This window comes from Danio aesculapii, chromosome 25 (genome assembly GCF_903798145.1).
Source record: "Danio aesculapii chromosome 25, fDanAes4.1, whole genome shotgun sequence".
NCBI lineage: Eukaryota > Metazoa > Chordata > Actinopteri > Cypriniformes > Danionidae > Danio > Danio aesculapii.
Genome location: NC_079459.1, coordinates 29,499,152 through 29,525,037, shown reverse-complemented (window position 1 = coordinate 29,525,037; position 25,886 = coordinate 29,499,152). Strand labels below are relative to the sequence as shown.

Below are 25,886 nucleotides of genomic sequence, written 5' to 3'. Positions count from 1 at the left end.
TTGTTTTATTTTGGCTAGAATAAAAGCAGTTTAACATTTTTTTAAACCATTTTAGGATCAATATTATTAGCCCCTTTAAGCTTTTTTTTTTCCGATCACCTACAGAACATGATAACTTGCCTAATTAACCTAGTTAAGCCTTTAAATGTCACTCTATGCTGAATACTAATGTCTTGAAAAACATCTAGTGAAATATTATTTACTCTCATCATGGCAAAGATATAGGAAACCAGTTATTAGAAATGAGTTATTGAAACTATTATGTTTAGATTTGTGTTAAACTGTTTAACTAATTTTGGGGGAACCGAAATTGGGCAACAAAATATAAAGGGGGGCTAGTAATTCAACTGTACATGAAATCTGTGGTTTGTGAAAGGATTCAAATTTCTAAGATGCCATTTCGTTATTTCAGAGGCTAAACCAGAACGCTTCAACAGTCGACTTCGCAATAAGATGTTTTACGCAGGGGTGAGCCTATCTATTAAAATCTTGTTGATATTTTATGTTATTTGTATCATTGTTAAATTAATGTATGTGTTTTAAAACCTATTTGTTTCTACAGACAGCATTCTCAGACTTCCTGATGGGCAGCTCTAAAGATCTGTCCAAACACATCAAGGTTGTGGTGAGTTGAATTTAGATTTCTTTTGTCTTGTTTTTTGTCCAAATATCCTACAAATTCTTAAATCAAGAAGCATTTTCTAGGCAAGCGAAACGTATTGTCTAGTTTTAAGAAATAACAAGTCTAAATTAAGTGAGTTTTTCCTTAAAACAAGCAAAAAAATCTGCCAATGGAGTAAGCAAAATAATCCTATGTCAAAAAGAAAAACAAGATTAATTTATTTACCCCATTGGCAGATTATTTTGCTTGTTTAAAAGAAAAACTCACTTAATTTTGGCATATTATTTAGTATTTGTCCAGAAAATGCTTCTTGATTTAAGATTTTTAAGTATTTGGACTAGAAATAAGACCAAAAATTCAAGTAAGAAAAGCATTCATTGCAGTGTATTAGGGCTGCGTGATATTGAAAAAAAAAGCTGACATTGCATTATTTTATTTTTGTGAGATGCATATTGGGACATTGAGTATAATTTTTAACCAATGAAATGATTAGTTCTATTTGGAAAGAATGGATGAATCCGATACTAAATAGGATGATTTTCTAGTGGAGTGCACCTGCATAAAATGTAATAAACCATATCACAAGCAATGATAAATAAAGTAAAGCAACTTTACAAATGAAATGAATGCTTTATGGATTTTCTGAAAGTCTAACAGTGTTCTAGTATACAAATTGAATAATTAAATGTAAAATAAATAACACTGTACACTACCTGACAAAAGTCTTGTCGTCAATCCCAGTTGTAAGAGCAACAAATAATATCTTGACTTCTTGATCATTTGAAAAAGTGGCAGAAGGTCGATTTTTCAGATGAATCGTCTGTTGAACTGCATCCCAATCATCACAAATACTGCAGAAGACCTACTGGAACCCGCATGGACCTGAGATTCTCACAGAAATCAGTCAAGTTTGGTGAAGGAAAAATCATGGTTTGGGGTTACATTCAGTATGGGGGCTGCGTGAGAGATCTGCAGAGTGGATGGCAACATCAACAGCCTGAGGTATCAAGACATTTGTGCTGCCCATTACATTACAAAACAAAGGAGAGGGCAAATTCTTCAGCAGGATAGCGCTCCTCATACTTCAGCCTCCACATCAAGAAGTTCAAGGTGCCCCAGGATTGGCCAGCCCAGTCACCAGACATGAACATTATTGAGCATGTCTGGGGTAAGATGGAAGAGGAGGCATTAAAGATGAATCCAAAGAATCTTGATGAACTCTGGGAGTCCTGCAAGAACGCTTTCTTTTCCATTCCAGATGACTTTATTAATAAGTGATTTGAGTCACTGCAGAGATGTATGGATGCAGTCCTCCAAGCTCATGGGAGTCAGACACAATATTCAGTCTTTCTCCATTGCAGCATGACTTTATATTCTATACTGGACATTATTTCTGTTAGGTGACAAGACTTCTGTCTAACCAAAGTCAGACCTTACTGTCCTAATTAAATCATTCAAAATCAAGGCATGATCATATTTTATTTAGGTAAAATAAGCGTAATCTAGAGGCCTTTGCCATTCATATTAGCCACTTCTGATACCAAATGATCAACTAGAAGTCAGATTATTATTTGTTGTTCCTAAAACTAGAATAGGCGACAAGACTTTTGTCAGGTAGTGTATAGTCTTCTTTGTATATATACCGTATTAATTTTTGACGCTACCAAACTTGCAATGATACATTTATTTTGGTAACTTTATGGTTAAACTTTGCAATTACCCCACAATCAGGTGTGTTTTTAAGTCCTGCTCAACTATAATCCTGATACGACATTGCAGATCCTGCGATGTGACTATTGCGGATGTGCACATTGCACTATTGATGCTAAACGATATATTGTGCAGCCCTAATGCTGATTGCTAGTATTTTAAAAATAGTATGTGTACGTATATTTGAAATTGTTTGTCGTTTTCTGTTCAGTGTGACGGTACTGACCTCACCAGTAAAATTCAGGATATGAAAGTGCTGTGCCTGCTGTTCCTCAACATCCCCAGGTAAACTGACCTGAAACAGAATGTGTTATGTAACTACACAAAGAACACACAAGCATCCTTCTATTTATTTCTGCGCTATTTGATACAGTTCCTCTTTTATTGGTTAAAAAATAATAATATTCACTCTACGCTGGCAAAAAATGTTTAAATATCTAAAAATTCTTGAATCAAGAGTCAAAAATATTGTTTAAAAATAAGATAAAAATAAGTTTGTCTATTTCCTGATCAATGCGTAACATGTAATAAAGAGATAGGAACTCAATATCATTGTTTATAGAAGTGTCCTTTGGTTGAACGGTTTGGTTGAACTCTTTGGGAGAAAGTTCTAAACTTTTTATCCATAGTATTAAAACAATATACTAAATATTTTTCCTTTTAAAAGCACTTTTACTAGCTCAGATATGAAATGATTATTCATTCATTTATTCATATTCCTCCTTCATAGTCTCTGATTTATCAGAGGTCACCACAGCGGAATGAACTGCCAACTATTCCAGCATATGTTTAATGCAGCCTCATTAAAAAATAATGGTTGCAAGAATTGTCTAATTGTTTTGTCTGTAAAAAAATGAACATATATATAGTTGAGAGACTATCTAAAAAGTTTTTCAAAATATGGAAGTCCTTAGTAGGATTTCTGAAGAAAGCTGATGCAGATCTTTTGTCTGTATAACTTGTATCTTGTATCACCGGCTATTGATAAAATGCTCAATAGATACATATATACTGTATGTGCATGCACATGCATTTATTTATATATTTGGGGCACAGTGGCTCAGTGGTTAGCACTGTGGCCTCAAAGCAAGAAGGTCGCTGGTTCAGTTGGCATCTCTGTGTGGAAATTGCATGTTCTCCCCGTGTTGGTGTGGGTTTCCTACGGGTGCTCCGGTTCCCCCACAGTCCAAAAACATGCGCTATAGGTGAATTGCTTGAACTACATTGGCCGTAGTGTATAAGTGTGTGTGAAAGTGTATGGGTGTTTCCCAGTACTGGGTTGCAGCTGGAAGAGCATCCGCTGCGTAAAACACAGTGCTTAATTTGTAAATTGCGAGGTCCCGGAACAGATCGGGGTAACGGATCTAGCATGATACCAGAAGAGGGAAAAGTGTTGCAGACGAAAGTGAAGAGGGGGTGTTGGGGGGACGGCTTGTGGAAGAAAGTGAAGAGGGTTGGGGAGTCGCGGAAGAAAGCGGGGGGGGTGGGTGCGTGTGAGGAGGGGGATCCGTAAAGTTAAGTGTCGGATCATATTTCAGAGGCTCCAGCATAAATTAAGCCCCGGTAAAACATATGCCGGAATAGTTGGCGGTTCATTCCACTGTGGCGACCCCTGATAAATAAGGGCCTGAGCCGAAGGAAAATTAATGAATGAATATGTATATTTGCATGTTTGGTTTGATTCCTTTAGTACAAGTTAAAAGTTCCTAAAATCAATTCAATTCAGTTCACCTTTATTTGTATAGCGCTTTTACATGTAGATTGTGGCAAAGCAGCTTCACATAAAAGGTCATAGTAAATTGGAACAGTGTAGTTCAGTTTGTAGTGTTTAAGTTCAGTTCAGTTTAGCTTAGTTCAGTGTGGTTTAATAATCACTACTGAGAGTCCAAACACTGAAGAGCAATCCATCGATGCGCAGCTCTACCGATCCTAAACCATGCAAGCCAGTGGCGACAGCGGAGAGGGAAAAAAAAAACTTTACCAGTTGGCGAAAGTGAAGAAAAAAACCTCAAGAGAAACCAGACTCAGTTTGGCACGACCACTTCAATTTCTCCACTGGCCAAACGTCTTGTGCAGAGCTGCAGTCTCAGCGGTGGAGGCTGGAAGCTGGACCTCGGCGAAGACTTGTCTGTCCCTGGAGAGTCACAAAATCAATAAAAACCAATCAAATTAATCTGCCAATGGGCTAAGTAAAATAATATGGTATTGCGTTTGGAATAAGATTATTTCACTTGCCCCATTAGCAGATTATTTAGCTGATTTTCAAGAAAAAAACACTTAATTTTGACTTACTGTTGCTAAACACAAAATAATAGTTAAAAAATGCTTCTAGGTTTAATAATGTTGAGATATTTTGGACAAGAAACAAGAAAAGCATTTTATTTGCTTCACTGACTCTGAATTGTATCATACTGACGTCAAATCTTTTTCCGTCAAACCATGACAGAAAACCTCATAACTAAAAGAGATTCCCAGCTCCAAATGATGTTTATTCCAGGATCAGATCAAATCTAGACATGACAAACTACTCTAGAGTTCATTAAAATGAGATTATCCTGACTGAGCTGGGCATTATGTCCTGTAGATATTGCGCTGGTACCATGCCATGGGGGAACCCAAGTGAGAACAATGACTTTGGGCCACAGAAACACGACGACGGGCTTATTGAGGTCATCGGCTTCACCATGACCTCTCTGGTAAGTTTTGACTGCAGCTCTATACAGCTATATACAGTTGAATAAACAGCAGAATTATTAGCCCTCCTGAATTATTATTGTATTCAAATAATTTTGACGTCAACTCAATGTTGCTAAATCTGTCCAAATGTTGCTGGCATCTTTCTGTAGGCAACTCTGCAGGTTGGAGGACATGGCGAAAGGCTTCATCAGTGTAAGGAGGTGACCTTGACCACTTTTAAGCCCATTCCTGTGCAGGTGGATGGGGAACCCTGTAGACTGGCTCCATCCGTCATACATATCACCCGAAGAAACCAAGCCAACATGCTGCAGAAAACCAAGAGGAGGATCTCTCTACCACAACTGTATGAGTCAGTGCTCTATACCCACTCACTTGTGTCTATTATCTATCTGCCATTCTATTGTTGTCTGTCTATTATTCTGTTGATCTCTGTGGTCACCAAGCTCAGTCTCAGAGATCCGGTTTATTGAAGATTTGAGCTCCAATGCTAAGCAAACACACCTGAAAAAGCTAATCAAAGTCTTAGTAAGGCTGTATCCTAAATCGCCCATATACCATCATTTATTACTCTCTATATTAGTCCACTAATATAATACACTTAAATTAAGGATGAAAGTGAAGTTAAGACTGTCCTTTTTTCCTCTATCGTGATGTACATCCACTTGAAATGAGAATTAAAAAGTAGGGCGGTGCATGACTTTGTCCTTTGGGAACCAACTGGATCGTTGGAAGATGGGTGTAGCTAACAAAATGGAGGAAGATTTGAATGACAGTTTGCACTTAGTTGTGGAGGATTACTGTCCACCAAAATCATCGTTGGCACCCTCAGGTGAAGAAAGTTTTCAGATGCCAATAATGCCATAAACGACAAGCTATATTTACTGATGGCATCATATCATTTGTACAAATCACTGCCTCCCATGAAAGCCAGGAAAAAAAATTTAACTAGCACTGATAGCCTCGCCCTAAAGTACTCATACCCCTGCCCTAAAGTACTGATAGCCCCGCTCTAAAGTACTGATAGCCCCACACTAATGTACTGATAGCCCCACCCTAATGTACTGATAGCCCCCGCCCTAAAGTACTGATAGCTCCACCCTAATGTACTGATAGCCCCGCTTCAAAGGACTAATAGCTCTGCCCTAAAGTACTGATAGCCTCACCCTAAAGTACTGATAGCAATGCCCTAATGTAATGATAGCCCTGCCCTAAAGTACTAATTGCCATACCCTATTGTACTGATAGCCCCGCCCCTAAGGACTCATAGCCCTGCCCTAAAGTACTGATAGCCTCGCCCTAAAGTACTGATATCAATGCCCTAATGTAATGATAGCCCTGCCCTAAAGTACTGATTGCCCCACCCTATTGTACTGATAGCCCCGCCCTAAAGTACTGATAGCCCCGCCCCTAAGGACTCATAGTCCTGCTCTAAAGTACTGATAACCCTGCCCTAAAGAATTGATAGCAACTCCCTAAAGTACTGATAGCAATGCCCTAAAGTACTGATAGCCCTGCCCTAAGTATTGATAGCCCCGCCCTAAAGTACTGATAGCAATGCCCTACAGTACTGATAGCCCTGCCCTAAGTATTGATAGCCATGTCCTAAAGTACTGATATCCCCACCCTAATGTACTGATAGCCTCGCCCTAAAGTACCGATAGCCTCACCCTAAAGTATTGATACCCCTGCCTTAGTGTACCGATAGCCCCGCCCTAAAGTACTGTAGCACTGCCTTAGTGTACTGTAGCCTTGCCTTGGTGTACTGTAGCCCCGCCCTTAAGTACTGATAGGCTCGCCCTAAAGTACTGATAGCAACACCCTAAGGTACTGATAGCCCTGCTCCAAAGGACTCATAGCACCACCCTAATGTACTGATAGCCCTGCCCTAAAGCCATTCCAGAAGTGAGGAAATTGTTTGGAGGGAAAGGGAAGGTTATGGTATTTGATTAAAGATTATGAGGGCAAATTAATTTTTACAAAATATTGAAGTGCACAGATACATTGTTTATAACAAGTTATTTAACACAAAGTGAGCTGTTGATTAGTATTCTCTAGATCAGGGGTCTCACACTCAATTTACCGCTAGATACCGGAAAGCAAAAACACGAATATCTGACATTTCTCGGAACAAGATACGGCAAGACCCGGCTCAAATTAAGCACTGGTTTATAAACATTTATCTACATATAATGTCCCGCTGGACAGCAACTTAAAACTTTTTTTGAAGTGATGTGAATGAAGTGTGCTGGGACAAATGTCCGCGTGTGCCCAATAGAACAGAGGCAGCCAGCCAGGCATGGAGGAAAACACACCCTGACAACGCTCCTGCAACTTTCACTGAGAAATATCTCTCTCCCTGCGTCAAGTCCAGCCAGAGTCAAGTCCAGCCCCCGAGAGCCATATGCCCCACCGTGATTGGTGTGTTCGTTCAGCTCCACATACAAAACTGTAAAGTGCCATCCATAGTAAACATGCGGGCCGCACTGACATTAAACTTTCAAATTAAGGCGGGGACCACAACCTATTCAATCGTTTGAATATCGTATCGTTATACGGCCGCGAGTTTGAGACCCTTCTCTAGATGTTGAGTGTACATTGGTTGTACATCTTTGATAGTGGTGCATTGTGGGATTAATTGAGTGCACTTCTGATTGATTATGGTGCTTTGTGGGATTGAGTGATTGAGTGCACTTCAGAATGTCCACAATGGTTTCAGTCACCACAACACAAATGGACGCTCTCTAAGATACTCTCTAAGTGCATTTAAGGGGTGGTGATTAAGTATACTTCTCTCACTGCAAGACACCGATCCTCCAAGACCATGTTTAGTGACGCCTGATCTATCTACTTTAAAATGCAGTCCTTTTATACACTTTTTTTCTCTTTGAGTGTAGTCAGCAGCCCATCGCAGAGACCGTGCAGATCCAAGTGAACCGTATCAGTATGCATGATTATGAAGTTCTCCATTACGATAAGGAGCAGCTCAAAGAGGCCGGTGAGTATTTCTTCTTCATATCTTCGCTCTTATACACAGATCTACTCCTGCTTTTCAAATACTACTTGATATAGACCAGTCCTAACATATGTGTTCTGTTTCCCTTCCAGCGATTCCCATGGGGATAATTACAGTTCCTGGGAACAGCGATTTGGAGACGTGTCGGCAGCATATCGAGAGGTTGCATGAGGTGCTTTTCAGCTTGTTGAATGCTTGTTAGAAATGTGCCAACAGTGAGAATTGGCAGCAACCTCCTTCCTCATTTGCGAAGGTTAAGAGGAGGATCTGAACTGTCAAAATGTGGCTCAAAGTCAACATGTATCAAAAACTGACTTTGTTAAAGGGCTAGTCCAGCTTAAAAGTAAAGTCTGTTATTAATTACTAATCTATGCTAATACCCTGAGATTGTTGTTAGATGATATCCAGGAGCTCTCTAATTCTCTTTAGACAGCAAGATGTTGACAAACATTGTCAAAAATTTCCACGTCACTTCATTTATTTATTTCCCTTAGGCTTAGTCTCTTATATGTCAGGGGTCGCCACAGCGAAATGAACCACCAATTATTTAAACATTCATACACTTTGGCCAATTTAGTTTATTTAATTTACTTATATCGCATGTCTTTGGACTGTAGGGGAAACTGGAGCACCCAGAGGAAACCCACTATATCATCGCCTTTTCTCCCGCATTAGCTCAGTGTGCGTTTACCAAAGGCAATACAATGTATTGACATTTGAGTCAACAGAGCAACGCACAAGTGTCAAATTTGACCATAGTAATAGTAACCGCACAGCCTAACCTCACGCAGGAGAAAAGATATAGCCAAACAAAGGTATTTTTTTACAATTTTTGCCTACAAAAGTGTTTTTGGAGCTTCGTATGATTACAGAATCAAACTGAGCCACTGAAGTCACGTTTTTGAAGGTGTTTTTGATTCCTTTTCTGGCCTTTGAGTGACTTGGGACTGTTGCTGTATATGCACTGCGAAGGTTTTTGTCTTGTTTCTAATTCAAATTTGCAAAAATCCTTAAAATCAAGAAGTATTTTCTAGACAAGCAAAAAGTATTGTCTTGTTTTCAGAAATAATGTGTCAAAATTAAGTGAAACAAGCAAAATAATCGTGTTTTTTTTCTTCATTTAGACCAGGGGTACCAAAAACCCAAACTTGATTGAGGCTAGTGGACGAAAGCTAAATATAGTTGCCATGGGTAATTTCCTAATTTATTTAAATAATAATAGTTGAAAATAACTAGTAAGCATTGCTTTATATGAATCAATACAGTATTATTATTTATATTTTACAATGAACTTGTTACAGTGAAAACAAAAACCATTTATAACATCTCATTTATAACAGATTGGGGTTACACTAGTTTTTGCCTTGATTTTCCCACCGATGTCTTCTGCATAGTCCTTTTATCCATCGAGTGACAATATTTACTGTACATTTTTTAAAAATCTAATTCAATTACAACATTTAATTGAAACATTTCTGTTTGCTTTTTTGTTGCTCAATAAGAAAACAAACAAAAAAAAGTTCATCAATTTAGAAATTACGATCTTTTTTAAAGGCATTTTCCCCAATGCTCTCCATGCTTCTCATTCTCTTCTCAGATGGGATGGTGGGCCAAATCAAAGGCCACGATGGGCCAACTTTGTTCCGCGGGAACCTACTTTGGGCATCTCTGATTTAGACATAAAATTACTTAGCTTGTTTTAAGCAAAAACTCACTTAATTTTGACATATTTTTTAAATCTTAGAAATTGTTTGTCTAGAAAATGCTTCTAAATTTTATATATTTTTTGACATTTGGAGTAGAAAAAAAAAATCAAAGTAACAAAAGTATTTTTTTTTCTTCAGTGTGAAGAATGAGGGAGCTCTCAGATTTCATCTACGTGAAGTTTCGCCAACTAATTTCGAGAGGAGCATGTGATATGATCGACTACAGCCGGTCCTTATCGCTAATCATTAGCTAGCCTATCGGATCATTCCAAAATTATTATAAATATCCTGCCTAAACGTCATTCCTTATCTTCGTTTTGGAAAGCCCCCCTCTATCCTTCCCTTCTCCCTCCTCCTCAATTCCCAAAAAATCAGAAGGGCCAATGGTTCAAGTTCTAATTGAGCCAGTCGGCACTCTCTGCGCGGAGTTTCTCGTGGGTTTTCCCCGGGTACTCCAGTTTCCTCCCAAAGTCTAAAACCATGTGAGATAAGCGAATTGTAATAACAGTCACAAGCACTTAACGCATACATACTGAATCGATTCTTATAGAACCACCTTAAGCAAATTAAGCAAAGTATAGGTAAAATAACGAACTGGGGGCTCTCAAGAAATACCTGATCTCGTTTGCCACCTAATGCTCATCTATCTCCAAACTCAGTGTTCTCTCCCGGGACAGCATACCAAACCTGCAATTATAGTCGAGCATTATCTAAGTGTGAATTCTTGAAAATATCGTATTTGTGTTCTGAAGATGAACGAAGGCCTTAGGGTATTGCATTGCACACAGGGGTGAGAAATTAATAAAAAATGTTCATTTTTGGGTGAATTAACCCTTTAACAGATATTCCTGTTCTTTTTAATAATGACCGACTGTGCATATTACTACAAAAAAGGTAATCATCAGGAAAAAATACTTCCTTTTCAACTTATAAGTCTGCCTATTTGCCACTTAACAGCCTTTTTTCCACAATCTAAACAAATACTAAGAGATAACATTCTCTCATACAGTTTAGACAATACTGTTACAGTGGTGACTTTTACAGGCAGTCCTGGTTAAATTAGAATAAATCAGTCTTAATGGAACACATTGTAAGTCAGAATGTCAGAATTATTAGCACCCTTTGAATTTCTTTTCTTTTTTTATATATTTCCCAAATGATGTTTAATAGAGCAAGGAAATTTTCACAGTATGTCTGATAATATTTTTTCTTTTGTAGAAAGTCTTATTTGTTTAAAAATTTAAAACTGCTTTTATTCTAGCCGAAATAAAAATTATTAAACACAATTTTAAGGTCAAAATTATTAGCCCCTTTAAGCTATATGTTTCCGATAGTCTACAGAACAAGTCATCGTTATACAATAACTTGCCTAATTACACTATCCTGCTTAATTAACCTAGTTAAGCCTTCAACTGTCACTTTAAGCTGTATAGAAGTGTCTTGGAAATATCTAGTCAAATAATATTTACTGTCGTCATGGCAAAGATAAAATTATTAAAAAGTTATAAAGTTATTAGAGATGAGTTATCAAAACTTATGTTTAGAAATGTGTTGAAAAAAATCTTTTTGTTAAACAGAAATTGGGGGAAAACAAACACGGGGGCTAATAATTCTGACTTCTGCTGTATGTATGTATGTGTGTGTATATATATATATATGTATGTATATATATATATATATATATATATATATATATATATATATATATATATATATATATATATATATAAGTTTAGCTTGAAATCTGTGTCCTGTGGCGACACTGACACATCTCAAGAGAATAAACGATGTGTATTACCTTTAAGAGTCACTTTCCACCATAATTAGCTCCATTCAAGCCAAACATGTGATCGTGTCCATGTGAGTCCCATTGCACGTTGACTTCCCGTTCAATTACAGTCAGAAAAAACACATTGTGACTAATTGAACTCACACAGTGAGGCCGTTTTGGACAGGAGCCATTTTTCACTTGCACTTTCTCAGTGTATTTTTTGCTCTCTCTCTCTCTCTCTCTGCCTCTAGGAGGGGGATGGGATGAATATGGACACACTGCACATGCCAAAGCTTTCACCAAAATGGTGCTTCCTGGACTGTAAGTAAACATTTTAAGCCTTTAAGAAACAAAATAGAACTCAGAATTTGTATTTTTGTAACACTTTAGTATAGGTCACAATTCATGTTATTAACTACTGGCTTATTACCCGCCTATATGAACTGTTCATTAGTAGTTATAAGTGTAGATCTTGTTCTGCATCCCTAATCCTACCCAATACCTTTACCAACTTGCTACACTGTAAAAAATGCAATGACAAAATATCAAGACAACAAATATTTTGTCACCGTAATTTAATAGGTTAATCAGGTTTCAACTACATTTTTTAAAGACGTATGTAAGTTTGACACTCAGCGGTTGAAATGGTTATTGCATTCCTGAATCAAAACAAATGCAAGCACAGGTTGCCAGATTGAGGATCAACAGGAGTAAGTCTGATGATTGAGCCTAAAGGCTGAATTAAATCGTGTTCTAAATAAAAGCAACGGCAAGCGACAGAAGGAATATTAATCCATATTAACTCCATATTAAAGGAGTTTTTGTTCTAACCAACACCTCGAATTGATATATTAGAAACAGCTTCTATTTCTTGCAGCTGAACAACAGAAAACTGACAATGATCACCTCGGGTACACCTTATGTGCTTTATTCAGTGTTAAATGCTAATAATGTGAGTTTAAATGCCATTTTACATGACATTTATTGCCATACTTCTGAAAGCAGCAGCAGATAATTTACCTCAGATCTTAAAAATAAAATAAACTGTTTAAAATTTAACTTTAGAACTGTGCAGTGCAAACCAACACATATCAGTGATTCAGCATCTAAATTTAATAACTTTAAAGAGGTTTAATATGTACTAATTAGATTATAAACCTTACCATTTCGTGAGTGTGTGCATATTCTGTGCTTCTGAATGGCTGTATTTAAATTTCTGTCGTGTTTTGTCTCATGCATACACCCAAATTGCTTATCACTGCGTCTCATCTCGGAGTCTGCTACTGTCCACCAGAGGTCACATTTCGGTCACGGGCGCATGCTTTGAGAGCCTTTCTGAATGAATAAATATGTGGTTTTCCAACAAGGCAACCCGGGGTGCTGAAATATGATTGGCTAAACTGGCATTAAGAGGGTTAAAAGAAACAAAACAAAGACAGCGTTCTGGCACGTAACACATTTTTAAGTGTGGTTTATTTATAAACTAATTTCAAGAGGATCACGTGCTTATGATCAACACGGCTGGCTCCTCATTAGTTCCGTAATCTGCCCCATTAGATGATTACGGAAGCATTATAAATAACCAGAGTTTTTCACTCCAGTTATCGTCGTCTTGAAGCTTCCCCCCCTTCCACCCCAACTTCCTCCCCTTTTCCAAAAGGGCGACACGGTGGCCCAGTGGCTAGCACTGTTGCCTCACAGCAAAAACACAGCTGATCTAATCTCCTATCGGGCTGGTTGGTGTTTCCGTGCGAAGTTTACATGTTCTCCCCGTATTCGCATGGGTTTCCCCCGGGTTCCCCGGTTTCCACCCACCGTCCAAAAACATAAACCATAGCCAATCGACTAAACTAAAAGACAACCTTAGTTTACACTTCTCACATGGCGACAAGCAGGGGAGTTCTCGAGACCTAACTGAGCTCGAACTCCCCTCTCGCCCTTCTAACGGGAGGGAGCCCCGGGCTCGAGGATATTACGAGCTCAGGGCTCTCTCCCAGGATAGCATGCCAAATACGCTTTATTGATTATCAGCTATGTGTGAACTCTTGAAAGCAGAATAATGTTTAACTTAACATTTTCAGTCCGCCGGTCGAGATGACTAAAGTCGAGATGACTAAAGTCGAGATGACTAGAAAAGTTAGTTTGATTCAAATAAAAAATTGAAGGCAGCAAGAATTTACAGTGTAACTATTAATAAATAGGTAACTAGTAGTTTATTAAGCTAGCAGTGTTTGTTAGTGGTTTGTTAATACAGTGACTTGTGACCTAAAGTGTCACAGTTTTTTCAAAAGTGGGCTAATGATGTATAATTAATGTGAAATCGTATCTGAGATGCTTCAGTTTTGACATTTTCAAAAGTTTTAAGTGCCACAAACTATTTTTTTCTTTTTGTTTGTTTGTTTCCCAGGTACGACTGCAGATCGTTTCTACCGAATAGATCGTGGTCAGGTACTTTGACGTTTTACATCTCTGTTACGCGTCGCACTGTGCCGTTTTTTACCCTACAGCATTGCATGTCTCCGCAGGAGCATCTAAACTATGTGTCGGAGATCTCCCAGGATGAGCTTTTCATCTTGGACCCGGAGCTGGTCACCAAGGAGACGGTGGGCACGTCGCCCGGAATGCCGGGGGCGATGGAAACGGTTGTTGGGGGATGTGGATGTTCCAACAGCACAGACCAGTTCGCTTTTCCTGCCTGCTCTCCTGGGCCTTCTCCACTGTGCAGGTAGATTGAAACCAGTCACTTTGGATGACAAAATGTGCAGTTAAACTGTATCAGCTCGTGTCGTTAGAGCTGCAAACAGCCTCGAGGTGCAGTTTTATGTTGCTTTTTTATATCGGCGGATCGTTTTAACACATAGACTAGCAGAGTAATGCGTGGGCAGGATTTGCTTCGCCTGTGGGCATGAGATTTCTGAAAATGTCCCCTGAAGAACAGCTCAAGCTCATGTGGAGACACTGGCCACATAGGAAAATCTGTATTAGACAACTAAAGGTGTCTTAATTATTATTCCTTTGCTGTTAATCTTGCTAGTAATTATTGTAGGTTTAGCATGAATCGATAATATTTAATAAAAATTCTATCTTATAAATAAAAGACGCCAATGGACTTATAAAAAACAACAATGGTATTATTATATTGTTGGAATTGGACATTTTGGAAATATGAAAAATTAATAATAATCCAAAGTACACACATTGTGGCTTCTAAAATCTGAGATCAATAGAATTGGAAAATTTCTATTATATATTAGAAAACAATAATGATATTATTAATACAAATAAACTGCTAAAAATCAATATCTCTGATAGTAGTAAGAATAATAAATAATTAACTGATTTATTTGTAATTATTTAAATACCTGTTTTATATGAACTCGGTTCGCCCTGAGCACTATGGTGCTATATGTCACTGCACTTAACCACTAGGCTATTGGCGCCGACAAAAAGCCTTTAATATGAATAAATATACAAAATGTGTACATTCATTCATTCATTCATTTTCTTTTCGGCTTAGTCAGTGGTCACCACAGCGGAAACTTATCCAGCATATGTTTTACGCAGCGGATGCCCTTATAGCTGCAACCAATCACTGGGAAACACCCACACACTCTTATTCACACACATACAATACAAATAATTTAGCCTACCCAATTCACCTGTACCGCATGTCTTTGGACTTTTGGGAGAAACCGGAGCACCCGGAGGAAACCCACATGAACACAGGGAGAACATGCAAACTCCACACAGAAATGCCAACTGACCCAGCCGGGGCTCGAACTAGCGACCTTCTTGGTGTGAGGCGATCGTGCTACCCACTGTGCCACTGTGACACCCACAAAATGTATAATTAAATAAAAAATATATTAACATTTTACAGAATATAAATATAAAATGCTGCATTTGGTTAATTGTATAAAAAGTAGTTAATATAATAATTATATATAAAGACATTCTAAATTGATTTCATATTAGTATTTTAAATATATTTCCCAATCATGGGATGCAGCTGGAAGGGCATCCGCTGCGTAAAACATGCTGGATACGTTGGCGGTTCACTCTGCTGTGGCAACCCCTGATTAATAAAGAGACTAAGCCGAAAAGAAAATGAATGAATGAATTTGAAATATAACAATTAAAAAAAAAAAGTATATACCTTTCACCTATGAGCGTTTTTTCCCCTCAAAATTCAGATTTTTATTCTTACAATTGTGAAATAAAAATCTGTAAAAACAAGTCTAATACTGAGAACGAAGTCAGAATTCTTTTTTTATATTTCATAATTTTGAGTATTCACAATTCTGATATCTCAAAACTCCACGATATAAACTTGAAAAAGTCAGTATATTTTTTATTTATATTATTTTTTTTTGAAACAACATGTTTTCTAAAAATCTCAGAATTGCGACTATTTCTCAAAATGTTTAGAAATAATGATATTTAGATATTTCATATAGATTTTATATTAGTATTTTTATAGCATATTTTGAAAATATACCTTGCAATTATGAGCGTTTTTTTTCTTCTCAAAATTCTGATTTATTTCTACGATTGTGATATAAACTTGCAAATGCATAAAAACAACTCACAATTGTAATAATAAAAGAATTGCGAAATGTAAGCTCTAATACTGAGAACGAAGTCAGAATTCTGCTTTTATATCTCACAATTCTATTTATATTTCACAATTTTGAGTATTCACAATTCTGATATCTCAAAATACCATGATATAAACTTGAAAGTCGATTTATTTTTTATATACTAAAACATGTTTTTAATTTCTCAAAATCTCAGATTTGAGACTATTTCTCAAAATTATTGATAATATTTATATATAAAGACATTTGATATTGATTTATTTTAGTATTTTTAAAAACATAATAAAAAAAGAAAATATACTTTGCAATTATGAGTTTTTTTTTCTTCTCAAAATTCTGATTTATTTCTTACAATTGTGATATAAACTTGCAAATGCGTAAAACCAACTCACAATTGTAAGAAAATAAGAATTGTGAAATATAAGCTCTAATCCTGAGAACGAAGTCAGAATTCTGCTTTTATATCTTACAATTATATTTATTTAGCAATTTTCAGTATTCACAATTATGAGATCTCAAAATACTATGATATAAACTTGAAGTCAGTTTATTTAAATTCGAAAACAGACATGTTTTTAACTTCTCAAAATCTCAAAATTGCGACAATTTCTCAAAAATTTTGATAATAATTATATACAAAGACAGTTCATATTGATTTTATATTAGTATTTTAAATATAACATAAGCACCACAATTGGAGTAAACAGATAAGTTCATATAGTCATAATAATAGTGCTGATATGAATAAATTTAAAAATGTATAATAAATAAAAAACATATATAGATATAAAGAATATAAGTACAAAATACTGCATTTGGTTAATTGTATAAATAGGTCTTAATATAATAATTCAATATTAAGGCATTGATTTTTATATTAGTATTTTAAATATAAAATTAACACCACAATTTGACTAAACGGATATGAAATTCAGGATGTTTTCTTACTTTGCGTGTCCTGAATACACACATACATAGTGAACGCTTGCAGTAAGTGTGTAACACTAGACTGAACTGATTGCTTTCCTTCCTGCCTGAAATAGAAAAATGACAGTTGCTCTTCAGCTTGAGTCTGTTCCCTCAGGGGAAGTGTTTTTGTGTGTATCTGTGTGCACATCTGATGGCGAGACAGACAGAGAGAGAGAGGGAGAGAGAGTGAGAGACAGACAGCAGCGCATTTGTGCCAGAGTCTGGTGCACAAATCTGTGCGTTACTAAAAATGAGTCCATCCAGTACAGGACAGGACCAGCCCCTCATAAAGGCCCCTGCTATTAAACACTCATTTATCCGTGTTTACATTCACCCTCCCCCTGCTTGACATGCAGCGGATCACAAAAAAAAAAAAAAACACACACATCCCATCTGTCAGACCTCATTGTAGTAGTTGTTCTGTTACAGTAAATTATACGCATCTCACAAACAATGAGGTTCCCCGCCCCCCTACGTGGGTGGACAACATCAAAATGCGTCAGCAGGTCATTGTCCTCTATTTTGTTTGTCTATTATATATGAAAGGATGTTTCTGCCTTGATAAAAAAATTATGATTACTACAAATTTGGATCTTACATTATGACTTTTTTTAAACACAATTCTAAATATGTCTCACAAATTGAATGCAAAAAAGCCAAAATTGTGAGTTATAATTTAATTGTGAGGAAAAAGATACCTCGCAATTATGTTTTTTTCTTCTCAAAATACAGATATATTTCTTACAATTGTGATATAAACTTGCAAATGCGTAAAACCAACTCACAATTGTAAGAAAAAAGAATTGCAAAATGTAAGCTCTAATCCTGAGAACGAAGTCAGAATTTTGCTTTTATATCTCACAATATTATTTATATTTCACAATTTTGAGTATTCACAATTCTAATATCTCAAAATTCAGTTTATTTTTTATATTTGAAAACCAACCTTTTTAAATTCTCAAAATCCCAGAATTGTGACTAGTTTTTATATTCCAATACCAACATGTTTTTAATTCTCAAAATCTCAGAATTGCAACTATTTTTTATATTCGAAAACCAACATGTTTTTAACTTCGCAAAATCTCAGAATTTCAACTATTTTTTATATTCGAAAACCAACATGTTTTTAACTTCGCAAAATCTCAGAATTGCAACTATTTTTTATATTCGAAAACCAACATGTTTTTAACTTCTCAAAATCTCAGAATTGCAACTATTTTTTATATTCGAAAACCAACATGTTTTTAACTTCGCAAAATCTCAGAATTTCAACTATTTTTTATATTCGAAAACCAACATGTTTTTAACTTCGCAAAATCTCAGAATTTCAACTATTTTTTATATTCGAAAACCAACATGTTTTTAACTTCGCAAAATCTCAGAATTGCAACTATTTTTTATATTCGAAAACCAACATGTTTTTAACTTCTCAAAATCTCAGAATTGTGAAAAAAAAATTATATTCAAAAACTAAAAATTGTTTTCATTCTCAAAATCCAACATGTTTTTAATTCTCAAAATTGTGAAAATTTTTATATTCGAAAACCAACTTGTTTTTAATTCTTAGAATTGCGACTATTTCTCAATTTTATGATTTATAGTTGTAGTTTTTTGGAATTCAGATTTATTTTCATTGTTTTAAGTTATTTACTGAGCCACAAAATCGCACTGTAAAAAGCGATTAGTTGACTTAAAAAAAGTGAATAAACCCATCGCGATAAAATGATTAAGTAAACAAACTATGTGCATAATTAAAAGTAAATGGGTTTACTTTTTTAAGTCAACTTGTTGCTTTTAAGGCAGTAGGTTTACTTACTTTTTTCAAATTAAAGTAACTAATAGCTTTTTACAGTGCAATTAACTTTTTTATTTTTATTTTTTGGCGGAAACAAGCTTTCATAACTTCACTTCATTTCCATAACTTCATCATGCTCTCGCAGGGTTCATGAAACACTTGCTGAAGGCCAACTGGAAAGTGTGAGTCCAGAAATCGACATGCATGTGCAAAGTGATCCAGGAAGTCCAACAAATCTAGGCGTGTACAGGTAAAGCTCAAACAGAAGGCTTTGTGGTTTAATTAAGACCTTCATGGACATGACATGTATTATATTAAGCCATGTTATAGCAAACATCAATACTAAGCTTACCAAGTTATCCATCCCATGATTCCATGTGCTTATCTGAGGCCAGTCACCAGCTTTTACAGAACTATAGTCACTATATTATCGTGGTACTGAATGACTGCCATGTTCATACATCTTCATTGCATGCATTTTTCAATTTTTAAATGAATATTTTACAAAAGCATGTCTTTGTCAAAATTCTGATTTATTTCTTACAATAAATTGCAATATAAGCTTGAAATTGTGCAAAACAACTCACAACTCAAAGAAAATAGAATTGCAAAATGTAAACCAAGAAAGCAGTCTGAAATCTGAATCTAACAATTCTATTTATATTTCACAGTTCTGACTTTATTCAGAACTCTGACCTCAAAATTGTTTAATATAAACTCAAAAAAGTCAGAGTTAAGTTAGATTTTTATATTCTAAAACTAGGGTTAGCACGATATTGGAAAAATCTGACATTGTGAAATATCGTTTTACTGCTATATATATATATATATATATATATATATATATATATATATATATATATATATATATATATATATATATAGTGATATGAATAAAATTCCACACACCAGATGATTTGAATAGCCTTATTTGGAAAGATTTATTTAATTTAGATCGACTAGAGTGATTAAGTCTTTTTCTGTGCAGTGGATCTGCAAAAATTATAATAAATTACAAGCAAAAAAAAAAAATAACAGTATTCAAAAACAGAAATTGAACAATCAAATGTAAAATAATATAGTCATAGCTATAAAAAAATTTAAAATAAAATTGAATATCTTTACATTATCTAATCCTGTGGGGAGACTATTGCAGATACACGCATTGAGATATCGATGCTCAAACGATACTTCAAGAGTTCACACTTAGCTGATGATTAATTATAAGCTTGTTTGGCATGCTGTCCTGGGAGAGAGCCCTGAGCTCATAAGATCCTCGAGCCCGGGGCTCCCTCCCGTTGCAAGGCGAGAGGGGAGTTTGAGCTAAGGTAGATCTCGAGAACTCCCCCGCTGTAATAACCAATGAACAGCCAGTGATTGCTCTTGAGAGATAACCATTTACTAGGAGCATGTCTATAGTACCGGTTTGGATTAGTCAATTAACTTATGTTGCATGTTTTTTGGACGGTGGGAGGAAACCGGGGAACCCGGGGGAAACCCACATGAGCACGGGGAGAAAATGTAAACGCCGCACAGAAATGTCTGCTGGTTTGGTAAAGCCTAGAACCAGAGACATTCTTGCTGTGAGGCAACAGTGCTAAGCACTGGGCCACCGTGTCACCCATCTAGGAAGAAGGAGTAGGGGTGGAAGAAGGGATTCTTCAAAACGAAGATAGCGGTGGTACGTAACCCAGGGTATTTGTAGTAGCTTAGGAGTCGTCTGATTGGTGCATTGAGAATTGGATAATGCGGATCCAGCCGCTAGCAAATCATAAGCACGTGATCCTCTCGAAATTAGTTTATAACTAAACTTCACATTGTTCAGCCCTATCTAAAACTATGCATTTTACTCGTTTTCTTGGATTTGTGACTATTTCTCAATTTTATAGGCTTTTTTTTTAAATACTGACCTTTTTTTCTATTTATTCATTTTCAGTTTATATATACTATGTCAAAAATCACACGCTGTAAACAAAAAACCATTTGTTTACTTAAAGTGAATAAACCTGTTGCTTTTAAAGTGATTTGCCATAAAATCAATAAGTAAACAAATTATTTTCAGAATTATAAAAATTGAGTTAAAACATTTCAAAGTTATATCATTTTACTCACTTTCTAAAGAAGTCAACTTTTAAGAGAAAGAATTTTAATCACACTTTTAAAGTAATCAATCGCTTTTTACAAATGGAATTCATTCGTTGATTTATTTTGCGGAGAAAAAAAGAGCCTTCATAACTCCATCATGCTCTCGCAGGGTTCATGAAACACATGCTGAACACCAACTGGAAAGCTTGAGTCCAGAAAGCGACTCTCATGTGCAAAGTGATCCAGGAAGTCCCACAAAATCAGGCCTGTACAGGTAAAGCTCGAACTGAGGGCTTTGTGCTTTAATTCAGACCTTCATGTACAAAGTATGAATAGTGAGAGCCATGGACACGACATGTATTATATTAAGCCATGCACTTTGTATAGCAAACATCATTAATAAGCTTACAAAGTAATCCATGCTGTGATTTCATGTGCTTATTTAAGGCCAGTCACCAGCTTTTACATAACTACAGTGACTATTTTACAGTATAGTCATTGACTATATTACGATATAGTCACTGATGCTGAATGGCTACCATGTTCATAGATCTACATTGCACTCTTTTTTTATTAGCGAGAGTGCAGAAGATATCCATTCTTTAAATGAATATCTTACATAATCATGTCTTTGTCCAATTTCATCTTGAAGGAGGGGAGCAAAAAGTAAGATTTCGAGTCGTTCAAACACACTTGAGGAGGACTCAGTGAATGTGCAAAGGTATATTATTATCAGTGCAGAGACAAATGCAAGCTGCTTTTGATTATGAATAATGATTTTAATGCTCAATTTTTATTTCACAGGTTAGACACGGTCTGGAATAAGAGTGATCAAGGTATATATGTGTGTGTTTTGTTTTTGTTTGCTATTAAAAAAATGTTTACAATCAATAATTAAAATTATAATTATGACACCAAAAAAACATTTGAACAATTAATGGAAAAAATATGTGACTTAGGACCATAAAACTAGCCATAAGGGAATTTTTTAATGGGGGGGGGGGGGGAGGATGGGGGGTGAGATTTATACATCACCTGAAAGCTGAATAAATAAGCTTTTCATTGATGCATTTGACATATGGTTTGTTAGGATAGGATAACATTTGGGGAAAAATATATATATAATAATAATAATTACATATATATATATATATATATATATATATATATATATATATATATATATATATATATATATATATATATATATATGCACACATATATATATATATATACACATATATACACATATATACACACATATACATATACATATATATATATATATATATATATATATATATATATATATATATATATATATATATATATATATATATATATATAATAGATAAATACAAACATATTAAGAGAAATCACCTTTTAAATTTCTTAACAATGCACATTACTAATTAAAAAAATATGTTTTTAAGATTTACGGTCTATCAAACATGATGTTTACTTATTATTCTAATGACAAAATCGTTAATTTGGACTAATATAATGTATTTTTGACTGTTTCCACAAATATACTCATGCAACATAAAGACCCAGGGTCACATTTATACTATACTGTACAATATTTATAAAGATTTTGTTTTAAAATACTTTTATGTAGTCTTTAATCTGTAAATATTTCATTATTTCATTTCTAATTAGAGTGGAACAAATAAAAGCACAATTATTGTGTTTTTACACTGTAAAAAATGCAGGGTTCCACATCGGGCTGGGCGATATGGCCTAAAATCCAAATCTCGATTAATTGAACATTTTGATTCAATTACGATTTATTAACGATTTTTTAAATGTTTTTTTTTTTGCTCTCATAGTTCACAAACAAGTTTTGTACAGTAAAAACTTTCACTTTGAATGAAGGGTGCATTATCTGATTTTAAAATAATTGAAGAAAACACACACAATCTACTATCTATGATTATTGATTGAACACCAGTGTCAAACAACTGAAATTAAAACACACATTGCCTAAATCTAACAGTCACTTTTTTCCTATAAAAAAGTGAAAATAATTAGCTTGCACTTTTGGAAACAAACTAAAATATTTTGAATGTTTTTCATATTAAAGTAGAAAATAAGCAGTATCTCTTCTAAATGAAACAACTCATATATATCCTGTAAATAATATTTTATTTTATAACATTAAAATATTTGTAAACAGAAATGAAACTGTAATATTATAATATAAATAAGAATTTTAAATGTAATGGGAAATATGCTGTCTCAAAGCATCTCTGGCGCAGCTTCCAATCATCATCAATGTAGTGCAAAGTAAGGCTTGACTAGAGATCAAATGTGGCTTCAAAGTGGATGCAGAAGTATAAATCAGCCTTAACTGCATGCCTTTTTTGTGAGGTTTCGTAAGTGTCGGCGTCAGTCACGGTGAGGGGTATAGACCGCATGAAGGCTGCGCTGGACCATATGCTTGCACTTGACATAGAAGTATAAACAGAGCGGGTCACGTGACTCCACACGGAGTAGGGAAAGTAATTGAAATAATCGACCTGGAAAAATTTAATCAATTATACGTCTTAAAGGACACTTGTAATTGTTTTTTATGATCTGATCTTTTTATGAATGGTGATTTTTGTACTTTGTGGTATCTTTTTTGAAATTTTATGTGAAACTTTATGTGCTGCCTGCCATCTTGACCAGGTCTCACTGGAAGAAGAGACAGTCTCAATGTGATCTCCTGGCTAAATAAATGAAATAATAATAAATAATAATAATAATAATATAGGCTCTAAATGTCGATTTCGATTATTTTTCGATGAATTGCCCAGCCCTAGTTCCACATAATTTATTCATATTGTCCCAACACAAATCGATTAAGATAACAAATTTATGCGGATTGAGCATAAAACAATTAATTTGACCCCCAAAAATCTCAAGAGTTGCATTGTTTCACCTCATTTTAAATAAGTAATTTGAACAAGTATAAAAAACATTGAGTGTAGTCAATTAATAATTTTTTTTCAAGATTTTTTTAACTTATAAAACTTAAGACAATCGGAAACAAAAAAAATAATTATATATTATATTTGTGATAATTTTATTACACACACACACACACACATACATTTGTTTAAATTACTATTACTATTACTATTAACCAAGTTAGTTCAATGCAATAAATTCCCTTATTTTTCAGATTCAACCAATTTGCTCTTTGACACTGTGAAGTCTGGCAACTTGGAAAAGGTATTCATCAAATACTCAGTTCCAGTCATATCATATATGAGGATTATTCGACCTCATGGTCTGTATCTCTGCTTGATGTTTTTCTCAGTTGGAACGGATGCATGAAGAGGGAGCAGATCTCTTGGTCCAGGACCATTCAGGCTGCACCATCCTCCATCAGGCAGTCATTTTAGGCCACAAAGAGATTGTGAAGTTTCTCACTGAAAATGGTGAGATTCACTTTTACTTCCCTCTTTGACATTGTGTGTTTCATTTTTAATCTTTTTAATGATTTTTTTGATAAACAGCTCCTGCCTGCATACTGGATGTGACGGAGAAATCAACGTAAGTACTGCTAAAGCCAATTTTATTCCATTTAATTAGTGGCGGATTTAATTTAAGCAGCTGAAATCAGCATGATAATGATTAGCTGTTGTTTTTCTCCTTTTTTTTGGTCTTAGAGGAGAGACGGCTCTGCATAAGGCAGCTGCGTTGTGCCATAGAACAATTTGCTGTTATCTGGTTGATGCTGGCGCGTCACTCATGAAGACAGATCTACAGGTGAGATCTCACACCTCATCTTTATTTATTTATTTATTTTTAAATGATTGCTAGATACACAGTAAAAAGCTATTAATTTGTTTGACTTAAAATAAGTCAACCCATTGCTTTTAAAAAGATTAGTTGACTTGACTTCAAAAAGTGAGTAAACCTGTGGCTTTTAATTCGATTAGTTGACCTGACTTTAAAAAGTGAGTAAACCAATGGCTTTTAATTCGATTAGTTGACTTGACTTTAAAAAGTGAGTAAACCTGTGGCTTTTAATTCGATTAGTTGACCTGACTTTAAAAAGTGGGTAAACCTGTGGCTTTTAATTCGATTAGTTGACTTGACTTTAAAAAGTGAGTAAACCCGTGGCTTTTATTGCAATTAGTTGACTTTACTTTAAAAAATGAATGAACCCATGGCTTTTAAAATGATTAGTTGACTTAACTTAAAAAAAATTGAGTAAACATACTGCTTTTAAAGCGATTTGTTGACCACTTTAAAAAGTGAGTAAACCCGTGGTTTTTGAAGCAATTAGCTGACTTTACTTTAAAAAGGTGAGTAAACCCATGGCTTTTAAAGCAATTAGTTGACTTTACTCACCTTTTTAAAAGTAAGCCCATTGCTTTTAAAGCAATTTGCTGACTTTAAAAGGTGAGTAAACCCATGGCTTTTAAAATGATTACTTGACTTTACTTAAAAATTGAGTAAAGCCATTGCTTTTAAAGGTATTAGTTCACTTTACTTGAAAAATGTGCGTAAACCTGTGGCTTTTAATGCAATTAATTGACTTTAAAAAAAGTGAGTAAACCCATTGCTTTTAAAATGATTAGTTGAGTTTACTTACAGTAGATGTTTTGCCTTAAAATTAGGTAAATTAATGTTGTGCATAATTATAAAAAGTCAACTTAACCGTTTCAAGTTACAGCAGATTTACTTACTATATTAAGTCAACTTCTTGCTTTTAAAGCAACTGGGGTAACTCACTTTTTAAAAAGTAATGTAACTAACCGCTTTTTACAGTACGCAACAGTTAAAGGAGCATGTTTACAAAAAATACTATACCAAAATAGTATAGTAATATAAAGAGAATTATCTTTACATCTAATTTTAATGGTCATAATTATTATAGTGAGCATTATAATTGCGATTAGTTGACTTAACTTTAAAAAAAGTGAG

The 25,886-nt window shown here is 35.0% G+C and overlaps 1 protein-coding gene across 3 annotated transcripts in view; it reads left to right on the top strand.

Annotated features, from left to right (window-relative positions):
* The window catches only part of dgkzb (diacylglycerol kinase, zeta b), a 57,258-nt gene that overhangs the window by 26,584 nt on the left and 4,788 nt on the right, over window positions 1-25,886 (top strand). For 2 of the 3 annotated variants that reach the window (XM_056451705.1, XM_056451704.1), the window contains exons 16-33: window positions 413-468; window positions 563-625; window positions 2,544-2,617; window positions 4,917-5,028; window positions 5,179-5,378; window positions 7,924-8,024; window positions 8,135-8,214; window positions 11,771-11,840; window positions 13,927-13,967; window positions 14,045-14,244; window positions 19,027-19,131; window positions 21,136-21,240; window positions 21,619-21,687; window positions 21,771-21,802; window positions 24,133-24,182; window positions 24,271-24,391; window positions 24,470-24,506; window positions 24,623-24,722. In XM_056451705.1, coding sequence (XP_056307680.1) covers window positions 413-468; window positions 563-625; window positions 2,544-2,617; window positions 4,917-5,028; window positions 5,179-5,378; window positions 7,924-8,024; window positions 8,135-8,214; window positions 11,771-11,840; window positions 13,927-13,967; window positions 14,045-14,244; window positions 19,027-19,131; window positions 21,136-21,240; window positions 21,619-21,687; window positions 21,771-21,802; window positions 24,133-24,182; window positions 24,271-24,391; window positions 24,470-24,506; window positions 24,623-24,722 — 1,616 coding nt within the window. The remainder of the gene's footprint in view (window positions 1-412; window positions 469-562; window positions 626-2,543; window positions 2,618-4,916; window positions 5,029-5,178; window positions 5,379-7,923; window positions 8,025-8,134; window positions 8,215-11,770; window positions 11,841-13,926; window positions 13,968-14,044; window positions 14,245-19,026; window positions 19,132-21,135; window positions 21,241-21,618; window positions 21,688-21,770; window positions 21,803-24,132; window positions 24,183-24,270; window positions 24,392-24,469; window positions 24,507-24,622; window positions 24,723-25,886) is intronic. The other variant, XM_056451707.1, reaches the window with a different exon arrangement.